This window comes from Leptinotarsa decemlineata, unplaced genomic scaffold (genome assembly GCF_025532065.1).
Source record: "Leptinotarsa decemlineata unplaced genomic scaffold, Ldec_3_MD MMD2_tig00000010_RagTag_RagTag, whole genome shotgun sequence".
Taxonomy (NCBI): Eukaryota; Metazoa; Arthropoda; class Insecta; order Coleoptera; family Chrysomelidae; genus Leptinotarsa; species Leptinotarsa decemlineata.
In genome coordinates, this window is record NW_027412538.1 from 3,601,368 (window position 1) to 3,623,959 (window position 22,592).

General features: G+C 35.8%; 1 protein-coding gene across 2 annotated transcripts in view; it reads right to left on the bottom strand.

Annotated features, from left to right (window-relative positions):
• The window catches only part of side-IV (sidestep IV), a 794,218-nt gene that overhangs the window by 90,445 nt on the left and 681,181 nt on the right, over window positions 1–22,592 (bottom strand). For both annotated transcript variants that reach the window (XM_074171285.1, XM_074171284.1), the window contains exon 10: window positions 15,346–15,639. In XM_074171285.1, coding sequence (XP_074027386.1) covers window positions 15,346–15,639 — 294 coding nt within the window. The remainder of the gene's footprint in view (window positions 1–15,345; window positions 15,640–22,592) is intronic.

Sequence of the window (22,592 nt, forward strand, 5' to 3'; positions counted from 1 at the left end):
CTGGTCAGGCCCTATCCCCTGAAGCCCCGATACATTCAGGAGGGTGTGCCAGTATTATCAACCAATGAACACTCCCCACACCGTGGAGTAAGTGATCATTGGGTCTCGGAATCATGTGTCCTGAGCAAGCACAGTGAGCCAAGAATGATAGCCTTTTGCATCTGTGTGGCTAAGATTTCTGCCTTAGTGCGGCAAGCCGGAATGATTTCAAGATTTGAGAGTAGAGAGGGCATCATTCCACCAAGGAACAACCATTTTGACAGAGTGGTCTGGATAGAGTCTACGGAGTTAGATATTTTATCCGTTTTCCCTCCTATTTTCGAACGATATTCGACTCGCCAGGAACTAAAAACTCCACGACAAATATCGTCTTGCTCTGGTGGTCGAGAAGGACTACATAAGGCTTATTAACTTGTATGAGCCTGAGGGTGAGGAACGATAAGAGGAACGTAAGAGTACCGTAGATGGTACATAGCACTCTTAGGGCCGCGTTATGTCGATGGATGTAGGCCGGGACCGCATATGCTGTACATGCTGATAGCAAGTATATTATGGTCTCGGGTGCCTCGCGGCAGGCCCTGCACCTTGTGTCAGGAACCTCTATACCTACTTATTACGCGACTGCGGTGTACTAACGTGTTGAAAACACCATCTTGACAAGCCATGATTGATGAACCCCTCCGTTTCCGACTTCAGCCCACTCGACCTGAGGAAAGTGAAAGTCAGGCGCTTTGATAAGCCAAAGTCTCCAATGTTATTGAAGAAGACCCCATGCATTGGCTCATCCTTGTGTTTCCGCAGAAGTGAGGTGATCTCTGCGGCTTTTATAGGAGCTTTTTGCTGAATGGCTTCCAACTCAGTGACAGATCGTTTAGTGTCGGGTAGCTGCCAGACTATTTTCAGTACCATTCTCTCATGTAGTCACTTCAAATTCAAAAGTCCACAGCCTCCCTGTTGTCGGGGGAAGCACAACCGTGGAACGAACGATTTGAGATGCAATCTCCTGAAGAGATGCATCATTTTTCGGGTCTTTACGTCAAGTTGATACAGCTCCTTCCGAGTCCACTTCACTACTCCAAACGAGTAAAGTAAGATTGGAACGGCAAGCATATTTGTTGCAGAAACTTTGTTCTTCCTCGACAGTTTCGATGACCAGATCTGTCGAAGTTTCTGCTGATACTTGCCACGGAGAGAGTTCTTCACTGCTGCTGGCATTGTTCCACCCCTAGAAAAGTATACGTCTCTCCGACATCCAGATGGTATACACTGCTTCCATCTACAAGCTCCATATCCTCTCCGTAATCCCCGCATTGTCCTCTTTTGAGGTGGACCATTGCACATTTGTCTATCCAGAATTTCATACCGATAGCATGCGTGTACTCTTTCACCATTCTCAAGGATTGATGGAGATCCTTCTCTCCATAGGCATAAAGTTTAAGATCATCCACCTCCGGTTTCCGGGGGTGCCATAGTTATACCCTCGAGTATTCCTGAGCGCAACGTCTAATGGCAATAGTGAGATGCAGAAGAGTAGGGGACTGAGGCAATCGCCCTGAAAGACACACCCCACATTATTATTATTGACGGAATTGATATATTATTTGGAAAGCTGTTTTCGGTCAATCACGTTATATTTGTGTGAGGTGGAGGATTTGGCGAAGGTAATCGTTATCGAATATTGTCGACACGACGGAATACAGTATCTATAATAAATTCATTGTCAATTTTACCGCATAGTCAATCTTTTGAACAGCCCAATGTGTGAACACGAATCACCGCGCATTCGCCATACCGCTAAGAGAAATGCGCTTTCGCCAGTTTGTAGACAGGTTGGGCAGCGATAGTGATGCATAATCAATCAACCGATTCTTACACTGCCGGTGGACAATGAAACTATCTTGGTGCTTCGAATACATGCGAATTTTACGCCACCTTTTCTGATCAAATATTCATTCACGGAAGAGGGTTTCGATCGTTATAAATGAAAACATGACAGACATTTTTCATTTGTATATACCGCTTTTAATTTTTTCCACATGAATAGTGTGCTGACGAAATATGTTTTTCTAGTATTATTCATTCAACGTACATTACTTTTTTCTTCACAGTTTTTATTAGATGTCATACGCAATATGATTTATTATGAAACGATCACAAATATGAAATTATTTCAATATATAATCATCCAGATTCGGAGAGTGAGTGAGATATTAAATTTGATGTAATTCATCGATCCGAAGGAATTGAGAGACATATATTTTTTTAAATCTCTGACGGGAATTCATTTTTTCAAAACCTGATTTTTGGCTACGTATTTTGGGTTTTTTTTTCCGAGATGAGTTTTAGAGAAAATATCGCTTGTGAATAGAGATAAATATCGCTCCTAAAAATAAATGAGTTTAAAAATGAAATCTGTTCTGAAACACGCAGGTATTGATTGGGCTACATATTAGAGTAACCAGATAGGAAACATTTTTTTATGTAACGAGTTGGTGAGATACCACAAAATAGCGTGGGTCACGCAAAATGAAATTTTGCAATTTATACCAGATTTTTCGATAGACAATATTCTTTCATCACTATTCAGATAATAAAAATTTCACATCTGACAATATTTTTCTATTATACACAAAACATCTGAAAAAAATAATTAGTGCCTATGATAATTAATTTTCGATTGACTTCGATGAATATGAAAGAGAACAGCAATTAATTATTTGACTTAAATAATATACGGTTTTGTTTTTCGTATTTTGTCACTTACTTTTCTTTCGTATCTGGGTACAAATATTGAATAGAGTTAATATCGATAACGATTTCCAGAAGAGTCACTTCATACAAAAAAACAAAAATATAACATTAAACTTGTCGGAAGAATATTTTTTGAGGATCCAATAATTCTTCTTAGGTATATAGCCTTCCAAAATCTGGAAAATGAACAAAGCTAAATCAATAGAAAATCTGCTGAAGTTTGATGGAAGGTAAACTGAAAAGTTCATCCCGATTAGTTAGTAACTTGTCGTATCCCCAAATTTTGTCTACAAATCGAAAAATTTAAAGGAAAAAAATTAATATTTATACTTAGCTTTCATTAGTGGTCGACGTTTCGGGAAACATTTTTTTTCCGTTTCCAAATCCTGAATTTCATTTTAAAACTTCGGCCCCAAATTGTAAATACCTACCTTCAATTCTTTTGACATAATATGTCGTATTCATGAATTTTTCCTACAAATTGGAATAATCAATTGAAAAAAATATTCATACTCAGCTTTCTTCAGTAGTCTTTTATTAGAAAACATTTTTTTTCCACTTTCAAAACTAAAATTCACTTTCGGTTTACTTTCCTTTTTCCACAGGAACAAGGTATATTGTTAATACAATTATAATTTTGGATTTAGTTTGTGGCAGAATTCATATAACATCTAGACAGATCATTCTTGCAATGTATGCTAAAAATGATGCAATTCCCAATTTGAGACGAAAGTATTGAAGAGAATTTTGGGGTTCGATAATGGAAAAAGATTGATTTACAAAATGTCGACTACTAAATAAATTGATTTTTGCAATTTGTAGGCAAGATTTATGGATACAAATTACTGACTATTTGGACTCTTTGGTGGTTCATTTCAGCAGCTTCTCCGTTGATTTAGCTTTTTCATTTTTTAGAAAATTGAGTACAGCAAGAAACATTGTACATGTTTTGTAATAATCCTGATTAAAAATTATAGAATAGAGCTCAATACAGGTGTATAAAATGTAAACTTTATATTCACAACCTCGAGTTACTGCTTGAACACAATATACTACACTCAAAGTGAAATATTTCATTCGTCGGTAACTTGTGGTGAATAATTTTATCCATATACTTGTTGACACTTGATATTTTGGAGTGAAAAAATACACCTTCGTCAGTAGAAAACAAAAAACATTCACACAATAACTGTTTTATTCTGAAACGCTTCTTTGCATTCTCAACTTCTTCAACTGACTTCATTTTTCTCATTCTTCATATTGACATAATTAGTTTGTTGGTGAGAGGCATGACAGTTAAAAATGTTTTGCGTATGTGCTCAAAAACAGTTGAAATGTTGACAGAGGCATACGATGCTTGTACTTTGAGTACACCGAAAATTGAGATGATGTGAATGGCGATGCTGGCTTTGGACGCTACAGAACAACAATAACCGATGATGAAAAATGAAATTTCACCATATTTTATGAACAGAGTGGTACATACTCATATTATATACAATTTTCACGACTAAAGGTTCAGTATCAGAGATCGTCAAAGAACCCTTGCTGATCATTCCATATCGGCAGGCCGTTTCCAGCTGATTCTGGACGGTATCAACATACGCACTTCCATGAAGTTATGTGTATATGATCTCATTGGTAGAAATTTCCGCGAATCGGGCCGGTGCTCTTCGGTCTAATGGGTGACAAGCTGAAGAGGCAGTGATATTTTTGCCAACCGATAATGGAAACTCTTTGAAAAGTTTCGATGAGGAAAATTTAATATCTGAAATTTTATTGACAGCCGAAATCGAACACATGTCAATTACAAATCCAATGTTTGTTTGAAGGTGGTTGACAATGTTTCGTGATGCATTTTATTAGTTCGAACTTCCATTGTCTGATATGATATAAATTGATTTAAAATCCCTGAAAGATTCTATAACAATCAAAAAGATTAGCTGAAAAATAACCATTATATTAGGCAAAAAACTGAAATCACAATGAATAAAATACAAGCAACAATTGAAAATTGAAGTGATAACAAGAGATCAAATTTAAAAATCATTATTAAGAACTGAAAATTAAAAATTAAAGATTCCAAGACAAGTTACGTCACGTATCTTCAAACTTTTTCGAGTGATGACTGGACTTATTCCTCCGAGATCTAACTATTTATAGGTCATTCGAATGCTTTCACCTATCCCCTCTTCCCTCTCTTCGCTTCATCAGGTTTAGCGGGAGCTGACCGTTTGGCAGGAGTTGGTTGTGTTAGCTTGGCTAAAGTGGATATACACATATGCGGCTTCTTTGAATTTTTCCATGAACCAGTGTTCCTCCTTGTGGATGATTTCAGCTCAAGACCCCTTCATGTTATGTTGATGAATCCACACATGCTCTGCTATTCCTGATTTGCTGGTTTTTCCTCGCTGCCTGTGTTTCTTGTACTCGGTAATGCGAACTTTCAATGGCCTCTTAATTCCACTAATGTGTGATTTTCCGCACTCGCAGGGTATCCGGTGAATGCAATTCTTGGAATCGCAGTCCGCGTTTGGTGGCTTGGTTTTTGTAAGGCTGCTACGGATAGTATTCCCAGATCTGAAACAGGTTCTGATGTTACACTCAGACCCAACCCTTCTTATCCTTTATGACAATCATCTGATGGAGGAAAGTACAAGTACTGGTTGTGGCGGCTTCTCTTCCTTGTGGAGCTCTTGCTGTCTTCTAGCTAAAGTCTGTTCCACCATCACTTTGGAGTAACCATTCCGTTGAAGGTCATTTTTTAAGGTGCCTAGTTCCTTTTCGAAACCCTTCTTTGTGTTACAGAGCCCTAAAGCACAGTCTTGATGGTTCCTCTCTTAGTCGATTGATCGTGGTTGGATTTCTGGTTCAGATACTGCCCCGTGTGAGTGGGTTTTCGGTATACAGATGTTTCCCATTTAGTGTCAGTCATCTTCACCAATACGTCTAAGAGTGGCAATTCGTTGTGAACTTTCTTCTCTGTTGTGGAAGTGATGGAGGGACTTACTTTATTGATGTGCTACAGGAAGGTGTCTGGTTCTGTATTTCCATGGTTTCATATTATGAAGGTGTCGTCAGCGTATCTTAATCAGACCAGAGTTTCAAACCACTCCATATATATGTTGGCTACAACTGGTGAAAGTGGTGATACCATCTTACGTAAAGAATTCATTCGTTCTTCAGGTGGAAATAACAGTTCCATACACAGCATCTTAGAGATTCCATGATTACTTGTATCGGTGAGTTTGTTCTATCTTTCAGGTCCCTATCTTCGGATAGCTTCCTTTGTATGATTTGAAGTGCTTCTTCGACAGGAGCTTTGGTGTAGAGGCTTTCCACGTTGAAACTGATTACTGATCCTGCTCTGTGTCGAACTATTAGGGGCAATCGGAGTCACAGTATACTGTATTTTGGGAGTAAAACTCAGGAGCTATCTAGGAAGATTATAGTTTCAATACTTATATTATAATAATAATAATATATTTCACTACGGTGAAAAAAAAAATGATAATGCTGGCGCGCCCTCCCGAATGTATCGGGGCTTCGGGGGATAGGGCCTGACCAGCGCACACTACGGTGAAAATAATAATAATGATAATAATAATAATAATAATAATAATGTTTATTTATAAATACACAACATCACAAGATAGTAACATGTAAATAAAGCAATACAAACAAACATGGAGAAACCCACTAAAACCGTAGTTGTGTGTGGGAATTCTTTAGTTACGCAATGCGTAACTGATGTGCAGAATTGATTTTACATTCAAACAAGGCGATGAAAAAAATTCAATATTGAACTGAGACTACAGGACACAAATGAATGATAAATTTTTCAAAAATAAAAGGTATGTTATATAAATAAATGGAAATACATTTAGCAGTAAACGAGTATGAACGAACAATGACAACGTAGATATTTTATTTTGAAGTACAAAAGAGGATTATTTATTTATTCATGAATTTATCATGAACAATGTCTCTATTAGTATTATATGCATACTTTTTGAAGATGGTTTTCATCAGGTTAATATTATTTATTTGATGAATGTATGTTTTGTACAGATCAGGTGAGTGATTAAAAATTTTTGCACTGTGGTATTTGTAAGAGTGTTGTCCAATTGACTTTTTTGTTGCGTTTAGCTGTACATTACCTTTTGTTTTAGTGCGAGTAATCATGACCAATTTGGTGAAAATATGTTTCATTTTTGAAGATATACAATATTATATCATACATATATAACTGTCGTACATCAAGTAGCTTTGAATCTCTAAAAATATAATCAGAGGGGTAGTCATTCTTTCTATTGTACATAATTTCAATTATTTTTTTTGTAATACCTCAGCTTTTTTCAGGTGGATGTCTAATATGCCACCCCAATTGAGTATGGCATATTGAAGCCTAGATTGTACCAATGCGTGGTATATTATTTCGAGATGATTGATATCGAGAACGGATCTCAAGTACTTGAATTTATACAATAAACATCTCAATGATTTAGTTATTTCTTTAATATGTTCATTCCATCTGAGATGTGAATCAATTGTGACTCCCAGGTATTTAATATGATCTGTTCTTAGGTCTTCTATTTTTTTTCCGTGGTTATTTATTATTAATTCATTATAGTTGGGTAGTTGATTTTCGTAGCTTGCAATGGGTAGACATTTTGTTTTATCAAAATATATTGTGAGTGACTGATGATCAAACCAGTCTTCCAATACATGAATTTGAGTTTCAACTTTCATTTTCAATTTTTCCCAATTATCATCATTACATATTATGGCCGTATCATCTGCAAAACTGTAAATGGAACCATCTATATTCATGGTAAGTATAATGAAAATAATGTAGGTCCAATCACAATACCCTGTGGTATACAATAAGTAATTTCTCTTTCAGAACTGAGAGTATTGTTTACTTTCACTATTTGCCTTCTGCTACCCAAATAACTTCTGAAAAGTAGTTGTGTTTTGCCACGTATTCCTGATTTATTTAATACCCCTAACAACTGATCGTGGTCAACAGTGTCAAAAGCTTTTGCTAAGTCTAAAATACACATAATGCCGGCCGTCTCTGATCTATGTGTCCGTTTATTTCCCCTGTTAGTGCAGCAATTGCATCATTAGTTGAGAGACCTTTTCTAAAACCATATTGTTTGCAAGAAATAATCCTATATTCATCAATGTATGAAGTTATCCTCGAATTCAGTGCTTTTTCGAATACGTTATTGAAACTTGTTACAAGAGATATTGGCCTGTAGTTATTGACTATCTCCGGTTTTCCTTTTTTAAATATGGGTGTGACTATCGATATTTTGAACGTGTTTGGACATTGACCGGTTTGAAATATATTATTTATTGAAAGGGTTAGTAAGGGTGTGATTTCAGTTGCTAATTCCTTGAGTTCTTCTGCTCTGATACCATTATGTCCTGGCGATTTTCTATTTTTCAGAGAGTATAGTATTTCTCTGATCTCGTTATCAGGAATTGATGTAAGGAAGAGTGAATTTGTACCAGGAGTTTGTTCTGGAATATTCGTAGTATAAAAGTAATCAATGCATATTCTGTTATTTATAATCATGGAACGTGAAGTTGAGTTTGAATATAAAAAAGACTGCCATTTAGGCATGAGGAAGCTGTACGCACAGCCGCGTTTGTTCACGTTAGACTAAAAATGTGTTTGAATGAACATTTCTAACATTCCGTTGACGCAGTTGAAGGGCAATAAATACCATTTTACGCCCAAAGCAAAAAGACAGTGGACTGCAAAGGGGAAACAAGCGCCAAAGAAGCAAAAAAATGTTTTCTCAGTTGGAAATGTGATGACGACTGATTTTTGGGATAGTCATGGAATTATTTTGATCGATAATCTTCAAAAAGAAAAAAACATCACTGGAGCATACTACGCATCATTACTTGACAAGCTGAAGACAGAACTTGCGGAAAATGGCCACATTTGCAAAAAAAGATCATTCTGTTTCACCAAAGCAACGCAACGTCTCACAACTCAGCGGTTGCCATGGCGAAAATCCACAAATTACGGTTTGAACTGCTTGACCATCCGCCTTACTCACCAGATTTAGTCCTAGTCGACTTTTTTGTTCCCACATCCGGAAATTATGCTCGAAGGACCGATATATTCGTGAAATGAAGAATCAATCACATCTGTGAACAATTATTTTGCAGAGTGTGTAGAGTCAAAACGAGACTATGTAGAAAAAAAAAACCTGAAAAAAATGTCTTGTATCTTTGTTAGATCGGAAACTTTCCAGACCACTCTCGTATATCTACAACACAAATATTTTGTGATCGAATTCGAAATCTTTGAAAATTTTCATAACCCAATGAGTGAAGAAATAGAAATAGCATGCGTATCCTAATACATATTCATACCCACTTCTCATTATAATTGGAGCAAAAGTTTCAATTTTCACGAATAAGGATTCATTCTGAGTAACTCAATTCAAAATCAAACCAAAAGAATCATCATTCGCATTCTATTCGGAATCGAATCATTTAATTGGAAGAAAATCGTTCAAAAAAACTTCTATGCACTGTTCAATATGCAACTCAACTACTGAAACGCCGGGAGCCACCGAATGAAGTAATCGATCACAATTAAATGTGTGGGACAATCAGATTTTTTACCTAACGCAGCGTAAATCTTCGTCGGGCTTTCGAGAAATCGTGAATCAAATGTTGAACGCGCGAGAACGAAATTCAGATGTTATTGCTCACTGTGATTTATGGTACTGTACATAATTGGAAACAGAAGATTCGCCTGAATGAAGTTGCCTGAATGCAGCACCGAAAGTTTAAAGATGAAATCGGTTGGAAAACAAAAATTTTAAACGCTTTGTAAGAGTGAAAACGAACGTGAAATCATTGAAAAAAATATAGAGACTTAAGTAGTTAGCAGATAACAAATATAATGTTTCTCATATTCCTGACGAATAAACAATAATACAGTCCACTATCCCTCTGGACCTGTACGTTAAGGAGGTTGCGTCAATGGCCATGTTACGATTGCGCACGGCTGGTGAAAACCTCGAAGTAGGAATGAGTCAATTGAGGCTGAGCCTATGGCGAGAAGCGCTTACTGCGCAACCTCTGCTGCAGTCAACCAGTGATGCAACTGAATCCAGGTTTTTATTCAATAAACCCTACAAAATACAGATAAAACACAGCACTGAGTCAGATGCTACAAATGCAATACGCATATATACAGACGGCTCAAAAACCAAAGACGTCTCAGGATGTGGAGTGTATTCCAGATCACTGAGCCTAATGATTAAGTGGGGAATGGGAAAAAAATACCAGCGTGGTCCAAACAGAACTGGCTGGTATCTCAATCGCCACAAAAGAAATAATCAGGAAAGGAATTTCTGGCAAAAACATAACAATCTGCGGAGATAGCAGACAAGCCCTATTATCCTTGAACAGACAGCGTGTTACTTCAGGGCTAGTACTAGAGTGCGTCCAAGATTTAGCCACGGTAGATAATAACATTATCCTGAGGTGGGTTGAAGTGCACGACAGGAGTAGAGGTAATCGCATTGCCGACTCTTCAGCCAAGGAAGCGACTGGACTAAGAATTTTAGGACCCAGGGGCACCTACGGCCTGATAACTTCGACAATTGTGCATCTAGCCAAACGTCACACCCATGCCTGAAGATATGGGATGAAATCAAAGGATGCAACCTCCACCTCCACAATATGGGGCTAGTGGACACACCTCAATGCAGGATCTGTGAAAAGGAAGATGAAACTGTCAGGCATGTCCTATGCGAATGTCCGGAGTTACCATCAATGACAGAGTGTGTCTCCAGTGAGTCTTGGCCTACACCTGCTGATATAAACTGATATAAAGGAAATGTCTCCCATTGACCTGTCCATCTTTCTGTAAAGGACAGGATGGACGATGACCTAGGAGAACAACTCCTTGAGAGGATGTACAATGGGTCACATATGGCCTGAGTGCTGTGAGCCTATACTCACCCTCCCTACTCTACAAATGAAGATACAGTTCACTACATAATTTTGTATGAACTGTTTTGGAAGAAATACTATGAAATTGAAGTCATCTCAAAGTTTAGTTTGCAATTTCGAGTTTCTTCTGAACAGTTTCAAATTATATTTACTGACATAAACGTTGCTGAAAATACAGTCAGTATTTTATAGTGACAAATTTTAGGTTGTTACTAGCTGACCCGGCAAACGTTGTTTTGCCACATAAATTATTTCTTTAGGAAAACTTACAGATAATAATAATCCCTCAATGCAATAGTGTGTACAATATTTTTTGTTAGTCCATGTTTAGCTACTTGTCCGTGTGAAAAACATGGTGTGCTCAAATCCGAGCCACAAACGAAAATCGTTTGGCCTCAGAACTCAGTACTGTCATTGCAAATGCCAATCCAACTGAAAATTGCACATGCCTAAAATGAATTGGCACATCTGTCGGTATAATACGGAATCGTGGTATTGATATATTTCCACCTTGGAATTTGCCATTTGAAATGCTGGCTCTGACAACGCTTTTCATTCATTTTTCATGACTAATCGCGTGCCGATGCATATCCGTGGTAGATTCAAGTTACGGAGCGATCCAACCTTCAGTTGTCAATTATGCAGTGGCATGCCTGGCGAATACAATGAGTTCAAACACTCTATTGGATAATGCACAGATTCGGTGTCGTCTCTAACTGTATCTACTTTCGATGGAAGAACAATAATAGGGGCCCAAAAGTGTGTAGGGAGTGAGAGAAGCCTTATTGTGTGAGGAAGACCGTTCTCATCTCTGCCCTGTGTTGTTTACTTAGTGATAAGTGACACCGGTACACACCTGACGAGAATAACTGATCTATGATCAGGGTTGAAAGTCTATTAAAAAATAGGAGTTGGTAATAGAAGGATAAAAATCAAGGGTTATATGTATTCTTCAGTGCCACATTAAACAAAAATATTTTGTCCAAAAAATAAAAGAAATGTTTGGATTGGAGCACCCTTATCACATCAGGGGATAAGAAATAGTTTGAAACCTACTCTCAGACCTACCGAATATACAGATGGAATTTCATAAAAATCGGTCAAGCCGTTTCCGTGGAGTATGGCAACTAACACTGTGACACGGGAATTTCATAAATATAGGATGCTGTAGTTGACTGCATATGTCAATAGTTCGAAATTTATCTCAGCAGTCAGTTCATTGAGTATAAATAGTCAATCTGCATCATAAGACTGCGATATCTGTCATTATTCTGACATATGAAGTTACTGCGTCTCACAAAATTCCATAAGTTGTATAATTCCATTTTCCACTTTCCATTTTTTATGAAGACAGTCTGAATACAAAAACAATTACCCATTTTGTATTATAGATCATAATCAGAATGCCGCCACCTATTCAACGTACATACTCTTTATTTCCAATATTTTCATTCATTTTACAGTTAGGTATACAAGTAGACGTCTACCAGTACACTTCTTCTTTTATTCAGTCAAATCTTAGTAATTATTCAAAAAAAATTTTTAGAAATTTCAGCAGGAACAATCTTGATTTATTGAACACTGGATTAATAATGGAAAATTGGGATTTGTACTCAACTGATGTTAATGTTATATACGACAACCTGATGGAGAATATAGAAAGGCAGGTAGAACTAATTTCACCATTGAAATCATTCACAATAAAGAAAAATGCACTTCCCTGGTATGACCATGAAGTTGTTGTATGTAGCAAAGCAACAGATAGGGCTTATAAAGCATTTAGGAGTAGCATTGATGTAAACGAAAGACAATTGAACTGGAATATATATATATATATATATATATATATATATATATATATATATATATATATATATATATATATATATATATATATATATATATATAAACAACCACAGAAATGAAGTGGTGAATTTTCTCAAAATAAAAAAATTAAGTTATTATAAAATAGAAATCCGAGAAAAATGTGGAAAACACTCGAAACTCTTATCAAACCCAATAATGCACATATACCTACTCAAATAATTTTTGAAACAACAACAGCTAATTTAGACTACGACAAGGCTGAAATGTTCAATTCTTTTTTCATTGATAGTATAGTATCAATTAAAAATAGTATTCCCTTAGCCTACTCTTGGTCAAACCATAACCTTCCAATAATTGAATGCACTCTGGTAGTTTTTAAGCCTTTAACCTTGAATATAACAGTATTATGTATATATTAATAAATGCTCTTATTATTATTATAGAGTTTATTTTCATAGTGAAGTAGAGTGGGATGTGAGGGACAGAGAGAGATATTTTCATAGTGAAGTGGGAGGTAGGGTGAGATTTTAGGGACGGAGAGAGATACCTACTTTCAGTCATGACATACTTAGAATCGGTGGGCATTGTGTATTTGTCTGAAGGGACTAATGTAACAGGTGGTAAAATTGCTTGAACTTTTGAAAGGGTCTTATCTGTACCTGGCTTCGTATAGAAAACACCTAGTGGAGATTTGAGTGGAATTTCTAAGAATCATTCATATGAATGAATTCCATCTTTTGAGGTGTTCATAGGTATCAATTTAAAAGTGAATCATTTGAAATCACATTTTGAAATTGTCATTTTCAACTCAATTTTGACTTTTTATTATAGTTCTACCAGGCAAAATCGTAGAATTGTAAAATAGCAAAATAATAAAACCCATACGATCATAAAAAGCTTGAGAACCAATAAAAGTATACGAATCAGTAATAGCATAGAAATAGGAACGGAATGAATGAACTGGACACAACGAGGGGATAGTCTTGGACGTGTCTGACTGTACTCTAAAACATAGGTCCGAGGTAGCTACTGCTAGAGGCTGCCGGAATCCCAGATTTCAAGAACCACATCTGGAGAAGTGTAAAATAACAGCTTTGATTTTCCTTGATGGTTTCTGGGGATAGTATTTCGATCAAAAGTTGTAAAGTTCAGTACGTTAAACCTTAGGGTAAGACCCTGTACTTAGTTATATTTCCTATTGAGGACATTGGAAAGAGTCAGAACACTGACTTCCATTTATTTTCAATATTGATTTAGTAGTTTTGTTAACTAATTCATTTCGAAGTTGGAGATGCAAAACCCCATTAAAACTCTCAAGTAAACCGTATTCCTTGTTTCATCAGAATTCTTGAAGTGTCTCCTATCCCAGTTCAACTAAGTTGGTCTACAGTGAGAGATGTTGAAAAGTACACTATTTTTAGAAACTTCTATAGATGGTATTCGAATGAAAGCTTTCAATTTGGTCCCTTTCCATCACTCATCATAGAATTTCTATAGAAAATCAAGTACCCACCTACGCCCTTGCCTTCGTAAATCAGAAGCTAGTCATTCCAATTGGATTAATGTACTGCATTTTTGCTCAAGATCAGGAGAGATTTAATTTTTGGAAAAGAAAGTTTTTGGTTTTCTACTACTCCTAAAATCATAACCCTTTCAATTTAAACAAGATTCCTTTGGCTGGGATTTAATCAAATGAGCGAATGAATGTCATTACGATGTCATCGACGATGCAAATGTCTACCAGATGACATTGTTCCATATGAGTGAAATTTTTACCTTTCATTCAGTATATTCTGTAGGAATTCTGTGAATAATATCTGGTTCGATTTCATAACGAATGTTTGGAATACAAAATGAGTGGAGAAAAGTGTTTTTTGTATAGTTCAGTGTTCATGTGAAAGTATTTGTTTCGAAAGAATTTTACTTTAGTGTAATTGAATGTTCATATGGAAATAGTTGTTTAAGGAGAGCATTTGTTTCAGTTTGTGTCTGTGTTACTTTTTTGCATGATCTACACATCCTGGTATTGAGTTACTCCTTTTGAAATTGATTTCTTTCGTTCTTTTTTTGGAAGATTCCCCTATTTTTTGGTATCAAGATGGAGGAGTGGTAGAAAGCCAAAAACTTTCTGTCCAAAAAAAAATATAAAGAGTAAACCTCTTAGCATAAACAATTTTGACTCCTGGCAAAAACATAACAATCTGCGGTGATAGCAGACAGAACGATGCCTAGGCATATGCAAATGGTGAATGTACTATCAAAAGTCGTTGTCGGCGAAGAACACTCTAGAAAAAAAATTCAAAATATGGACCAAAAATGACAAGAAAGCAAAATCTGATATCATCATTTCCATTAGTCCTCCGAAATTCATACAAACCAAAATAGTTACTCTTTATGGGAAACTTATTCTTTATCGTACAGATGAAAGAAATGATGTACGTGGACATATCAATCTATTATTTAAGCTGGTAATAATATGCTCTATGAACCAATTAGTCAATCTCCAGTGCCAGACGTATTTTTAATGAAACATTTTTTACCCCCGAGAAGGGGTGTCATTCACAATTAGGGCGAAATAACCCCCAACTCATGCTCATTTCTTAAGTGAAGGGTACCTAAATCTCAATCTTTGCTCTTCTTGGCTATCTTTGCTGTTTCACAAAACTATAAATAGCTCACTGACTGAACTAAGATTGAAAACAAAATTTCAAGAGGTTTCGTAGAAATTTGGAAACAGAATATTTCAGAAACTAATTGAAAGAAAAATCTCACCTGCGACGACAACCTGGAAGACGCAAGGCTCTTTCTGCTTGCCAATTTCGTTCTCGCCGTAACAAAGTAGAGTGCCGTAGTCGAGATCGGTGGTGGGGGTGTAGTTGAGGCGTGAAGAGGTGACCTCGTTGGTGAATTTGCTGGGAGAGACATCGCTCTGGTCGCCGCTGTTGTTGAACGTCCAGTGGAAGGTCACGACGGCGGGGTTGGCGTCCACCCGGCACCGCAGAGTCACGGTCTCCTGCTTCAGTGCTCCGTAGAGCTCTTCGCGCTCCTGAGCACACACCGGCACATCTGCAAACAGAGTGGTCAGTGTATAGGGGTGTGAGGTGACAATGGAACAATCAGATGTATGCATTCGAACGATATAATGAATTGTTTGGACCATGAAAGACCCTGAATACATTACAGGAGATGCGTGGTGTTCAGTTGAAATGTTTGATATACAGGGTGGGGCACCGACAACGAAACAGATCGAATATCTTCAAAACACATGTGTTCTGAAAGAAATGCAAGAACACGTCGATTTTTAATCCAAGAGAGATATCTTCCTATCGTAACCTCAACTGTCATGCCTCTTCCCCCACCCCTCGGTGACTATCACCCAAACAATTTGAATAGGGAAAGTAGTAAGTGTGACCCATCGTTAAAAAGGTAATTTCATAATTCTTCAAACCACATGTGTTGTGAACATAATGCAAATAATTCTCCAAACCACATGTGTTATGAACATAATGCAAAAACACGTCAGTTTTAAATCCAAGGGGGACAAATCCTATCGTTACCTCAACTGTCATATTTTTCTCCCCACCCCTTGGTCACTCATACAATTTGATTCGGGAAACTACTAAATGTGGCACAGCATTGAAAAGGTAATTCTATTGCAGGAAAAACAACTGTTTCTTTTTTCAATTCACATTTTATTTGAAAGGTAATGTGAACAACTCACGAAAAAAGAACAACAATTGAAAAAATTACATAACCCAATCATCACAAACTACTTTGATTCACAGTAGATGCTCAAAGTGTTCGCTATTAACTTCCATAAATGAGTATAGGTTATTCTCGAAACGCCGTCTGATGTTTTTGAGCATTTCTGAAGTTTGAAAATGTCCATATAGGACGAAACTGCAGTAACGTTAGTTACAAATAAAAGTGGTAAAAACATAGAAATTTTCATTTCTCTTTTCATCATGACCTCCTACCACGTAGTAACTGCTACATTCATCAATTTATTTCTGAAGTTATTTGATGACATTTGTACCTTAGGAATAGCAATAGACTTACTACGCCTATGTATTGGTATAATGAAAAACCTTTTGTATCAGTGCTTATTTGTGTCAGTTCTTTGGCAGTAGTACATCAGGTACATTCAAGGATAGGAAGGAAATAATTGTATATCATTTAAAAATAATGAATGTGCCAACAAAGCTAGTAGAATTTTCAATGAGCAACACCCAAACAAAAACGTACATCGTAAATACGTTTTGGAACTAATTCAAAAATTTTGACAAACGGGATCCGTGGCAAATAAAACACGTGAAATTGAAAACTCAGTAAGAAACAAAGCAGTGGAGGTAGCAGTTTCAGGACAGATTGCTGCGTATCTAACTCTTGGTACACGAAAGCTTGCCGAATTATCTGGAGTAAGTCGACGTACCGTCGACCGGGCGAATTTTGAAAGCTCACAAATTCCATTCATACAAAATTGAACTGGTTCAGGAACTTTACGAAGACGACTTTGATCGTCGAATACAAATTTGTGAAATCATGAGTGAACGTGCTATACAAGACCCAAATTTCGTTTTCAATATTTGTTTTTCGGATGAATGCAGTTTTTATTTCAACGGGATTGCCAATCGACATAATTGTCGGTACTGATCAGATTGCAATCCAAGAGTGTTTCACCAAGTAGGTACATATGCAATTCTCTCAAAAATTGAATGTTTGGGCTGGAATATTTGGCGATCGTATTATTGGTCCATTTTTTCTACCAGGTAATTTGACTGGGGATATGTATTTGGAATTACTCGAAGATACCGTTGATCCAACTTCAACGGACATGGTAGAAAACGATAACCGATACCTTGAGGATCACCGAATATTCCAGGACGGAGCTCCTCCACATTTTGCTGTAGCGGTTCGTCAGTACCTGAATGAAAGATTTCACAGACACTGGATTGGAAGAAGAGGATGCAGTGAATGGCCCCGCTGATCTCCAGATTTATCCCCCTTAGATTACTTTTTGTGAGGCCACTTGAAAAGTAAAATATACGCCACTCAGCCAGGTTCGTTAGCAGAGTTACGTCAACGTATTATTACCGAATGTCGTCAAATAACCCCAGACATGCTCCAAAACGTCAGACAACGTTTTGAGACGAACTTATACTCATGTATGGCAGTGAATGGAGGAAACTTTGAGCATCTACTATGAATCAATGTAGTTTGTTATTTTTTCGTGAATTGTTCACATTACCTTTCATATGAACCGTGAATTGAAAAACGAAACAGTCGTTTTTCCTGCAATAGAGCGCCAAAATGGAAAGTTGAGTAGCGAACACTCATATGTCGGAATTCCTTAAAGAATTACCTTTTCAATGCTGTATCAACCTTAGTACTTTCCCTAATCAAATTGTATGAGTGAACAAGGGGTGGGGAGAGAAGTATGACAGTTGAGGTAACGATAAAATTTGTCTCCCTTGGATTTAAAATTGACGCGTTTTTGCATTATGTTCACAACAACTGCGTTTTGAAGAATTCGTTTTCGGTGTCGAGTTAAACTGAACCATAATTCATAATTTCCTACCCTGAAAACCCCCACTTACTTATCAGTTTTGAATCAAATCAGACCATAATTGCAAATCTTGTCCGCCATTGTGAAGCCGTCATCTTGTTTTTGCCCCTAGAAAAACTCCATAATGTCACCGAATTTATGTCAAATTAGCTTGCGAATGAAGTATCATAATTTGGAATACGGAACATTTTTTTCTGCAAGAAGGCGCCAAAATCGAAAGTTAGGTAGCTAAAATTAACATGACCGAATTCCTTATGAAATTACCTTTTTAAGGATGTGTCACACTTACTACTTTCCCTATTGAAATTGTTTGGGTGATAGTCACCGAGGGGTGGGGGAAGAGGTATGACAGTTGAGGTTATAATAGAAAGATGTCCCCTTGGATTACAAATCGACGTGTTTTTGCATTTTTTCAGAACACGTGTTTTGGAGATATTCGATTTGTTTCGTTTTCGGTGCCCCACCCTGTATAAAGTACAAGATGCATATAAGGTAGGATGGCGGGCGAGTCTAATGCATCTCTCAATATTTGTTATAAATGCAAGAGTTCTATAGTAAAACAATTCATGAAATGTGAAAATTGTGAAAAGGTTTATCACCCAAGTTTTGCCAATCAAAAAAGGTGAAAATAATTGGTAATAATGCTGCTGTGTGAATAGTGAAACCAGTGATATGGAACACTCGATGTTGTTGACATTCAAAACTATGACAAGGTATACTTCAATTTATTTAAATATATAATGAATTAAGAAGATGTAATCCACGAATTGCGTGAAAAAATAAAAATACTTATATCGAAGCTATACAACTATGGTATTAGAGGTGTTTGTCTCAGTTGGATTGTGTCTTTCATTAAAAACCGATCACAGTTTGTCAGTTTGGAATATTTCAATAACAACTTACTTCAGGACATCAAATCTTCTGAGGCTCAAATCGATATGGGTGTCCCGCAGGGCTCTGTCTTGGGCCCGGTTCTCTTCATTTTATACAAAATGAAATTACGAAATCGTTTCCAAACGTAGGACTTACAATTCATGCTGAAGATACCTCTTTACTTATATCTCATTAAAATCCAGATACTTCAAAAGAAACTTGTGAAAATACCTTGAAACAACTCATTGCATGGTTCAATGAGATTTGTTTGCATTTCAAAAGTTCAAAAGTGACTACTCATGTCGTAATCTCTTCAAAAATTACAACGTTCTCACTGGTATAGGTCTGTATGTGTTTAAAATCTGTATTCGTTTACGAAAATGAGCAATGGAGATTTTCACTCGTACAACACCCGTCGTAACAATGATCTGTGACTGTCACTGTCCAGGGTCAATGTTAATACAAAGCTCCAAGTAGAATCGGAGTTAAAATCTTTAATAATTTACCAGATACCCGGAAAGGTCTGGAACATGAGAATAGTTTCAAAAAATATTCAAAACTTTATTTAGTTGAAAAATATTTATAAGTACTCCATGACTGAATACTTCTAAACAACAATCCAACCATATACCTGTTTCTTGTCTTATGTGTGATAATGCTTTTATTTATATATACCATATTTTCAACCTGACTGTGTACTGTATCTACGTATGTATCTCTTTGTCTCTTATCCATCTAACCAACCTGACTGTTCTACATGAAACATCAATTGGCTAGGTAAAACTCAGGTACTTGAAATTTACTTACTTCAAATTGTAAAATATAAATGAAAAACATTGAATATGTAGAATTTAGTTAGTAGAGACACGCCGGAACAAGTCATTCGTAAAATTGTTTGGAGAATATCTCACAATAAAGTGGTTTTTAAATAGGTGTTTCACCACAGTTGTACCGTTATGTTTATTGTTGAAAAGTAAAAAGTGTTTCTAGTCGAATCTTGTGGTTTTGGCTGATACGAAATGAGTGGCAGTGGCAGTGAAGGGAAGAAAAGGCAAGCAGGCCTACAATCATTCCTTTTTAAGAAACCAAAGTTAACCTTGACAACATATTCTCGTACCTACTTAATATTTTCGTTTTTTTTTTACAGATTTTTCGTGTTCCCGCTAGATCTTTGAATTGTTTATTATTTTAATCACAGAATATGAAAATTGTTTGGTTCCCCAAGTACTATGGTGAAATCCCTGATACATTGTTTAAAAGTGCCAAAGGATGAAATACAACGAAGAAGTGGCTGAATTCAGAAACATATCTACGCAATACAATGACTGAAGAGAGATTGAATAGTTTGCCATTACTGTACGTGCATCAGGATATTTCTTAAATAATGAAAGCTGAAGGAGTCTTGAACGTATACATAAGGGAGCACAATAAAAAATTATTTCTGGAGGTGTTATGAAGAATTAACATATCAAAAATATTATGTTTATATTATGAAATATTATATGTTCGACCATTAATGAATTTGATTCCTAAAAGTCATTATAATCTACGTGTTAGTTAAAACATTGATGGATGTAGTCGCTACTACGTGGTAGGAAATCATAATGAAAACAAGAGAATTGAAACTTTCTATGTTGTTACTTCAATGTAGAAGTTTGAAAATAATCTTACAGGACGAAACTGCAGTAACGTTAGTTACAAATAACGTTAGCCATGGACTGGCTGAACATGTTATCTCTTCAGATCATGTTATGGATTATGAAAATACAAAAAGTTTAGCAGTTGGAAATAATAAAGTCAAAAGGCTATTTCTGGAAATGGTTCACATAAGTGAAAATAATAATAATTTAAGTCAAATCTATCTTGACAATCACATTTGATCTGGTGCTCTGACAAAAATTTTCAACGTCACATTTGCATTTGACTTTTCGGCTTTTTTATGTTTCCATTTATATGCCTTTTTATATTTTAAACTAACTTTGGTGAGTCTTTTGTAATGTTTTCATTATTATATAATGTCTGCATTATATTTTTTTGTAGATATTCTTGATAAAGGAAAAAATAAGTTTCCGAAAGCGTGAATAACAGAAAATAGTGTTTCTATAGCCCACAGAGATTTGACTGAAATACCCACTCAAAAATAACCTATTGTTTTATAAGCCAGTCGAATAAACTTTACATTTCAATATATATATATATATATATATATATATATATATATATATATATATATATATATATATATATTTATATATATTTATATAAATATGTATATATATATTTATATAAATATGTGTATATATATATATATATATATATATAATGAAACATACTGAATGTTATTAAATCAAACAGAAAAAAACTTCGAATATGAGGTTTCTATGAATAACCCTGTATTCTCGGATCATTATACTGTAATAACAAAGAAAATGAGTGCGATATTTCAAGCAATTTTTAGAAGATCGTTAAAAGAATCAAGGGAATCTAGGAAGGACCATTAAAACCAAACGTTCTTCGAAAAGAACGATCCATTAAACAAATGAAGAGAGAGTATGTGGAAATTTCATTCGGAATGAAGTCTAGCAATTTTCATAGAATGCACTTTTGTATAGTGCTTTTATTCACATTCATTTCAGCTGTCATGAACTAGCGCAATGGGCTGGTGACTGATGGTGGGGCTTTTATTTCTAAATTCAATGCGGCGTTTCGCCTTTATCATAACGGGGGAAACCACACATTCAATGTGTCGTCTGAATGCGGAATTCCATAGAAAGGGAGTCGAAACGATGTACCACTTCATTTCGTTAGGCGCATGGAAAATCTTGTTACTGGAAACACACAGTTTTCACTTATAACAAAATGAAAGGATTTTCAATGTATGAACACTAATGATCCTATTCAGCACTTTTTTCTTCATGTTTCATACATATATCTTCTGATGACAACCACTGATGTATAAAATGAATTAAAACCCAACTGGCTATCTTTGAACTGATCATAATTATTCAATAACGAAACAAACACAACATAGAACCAACTTTTGAAGATTCATAAGACTTTGAGACTTCCGTTTTTTACTCAATCTGCTAAGCAAATAGTGCGAAAATCAAATTCCCCACATTCGAATATACAGTGTCACCGATAAAGTCCGCATCAAATGGGAAACTTTTTTATTTATCGTTTTATGTGAAATTTGATTTTGGCAGTAGATTTTGCTTAAGAAATGATGTCAAATGGCATCTACAAAACAGGTCACGTGATTTCCTTAACCTGTCAAAATTGACATTTAAAAAAAGAAACATCCAAATATCCAAAAATATCTAAGGATAAAAACATTTTCTTTTGTAATTTTATACCCACACACCAAGTTTCAAACCCATAATAAGTATTTTATATTTTCACTATTTTTCCGCACTCCTGCTTTTTCTACTAAAATTTAAGCACACCTGTACTAAATCATTTATTTTAACTAAATTCGTCACCGAATTTCTTTTTTTGTAATATAATAATATTTTAAGAGCCTCTTTGATGTTAAAAACAAATTTTGAAAAATAAAAGTTGTCAAATTTGATGCAAAGTT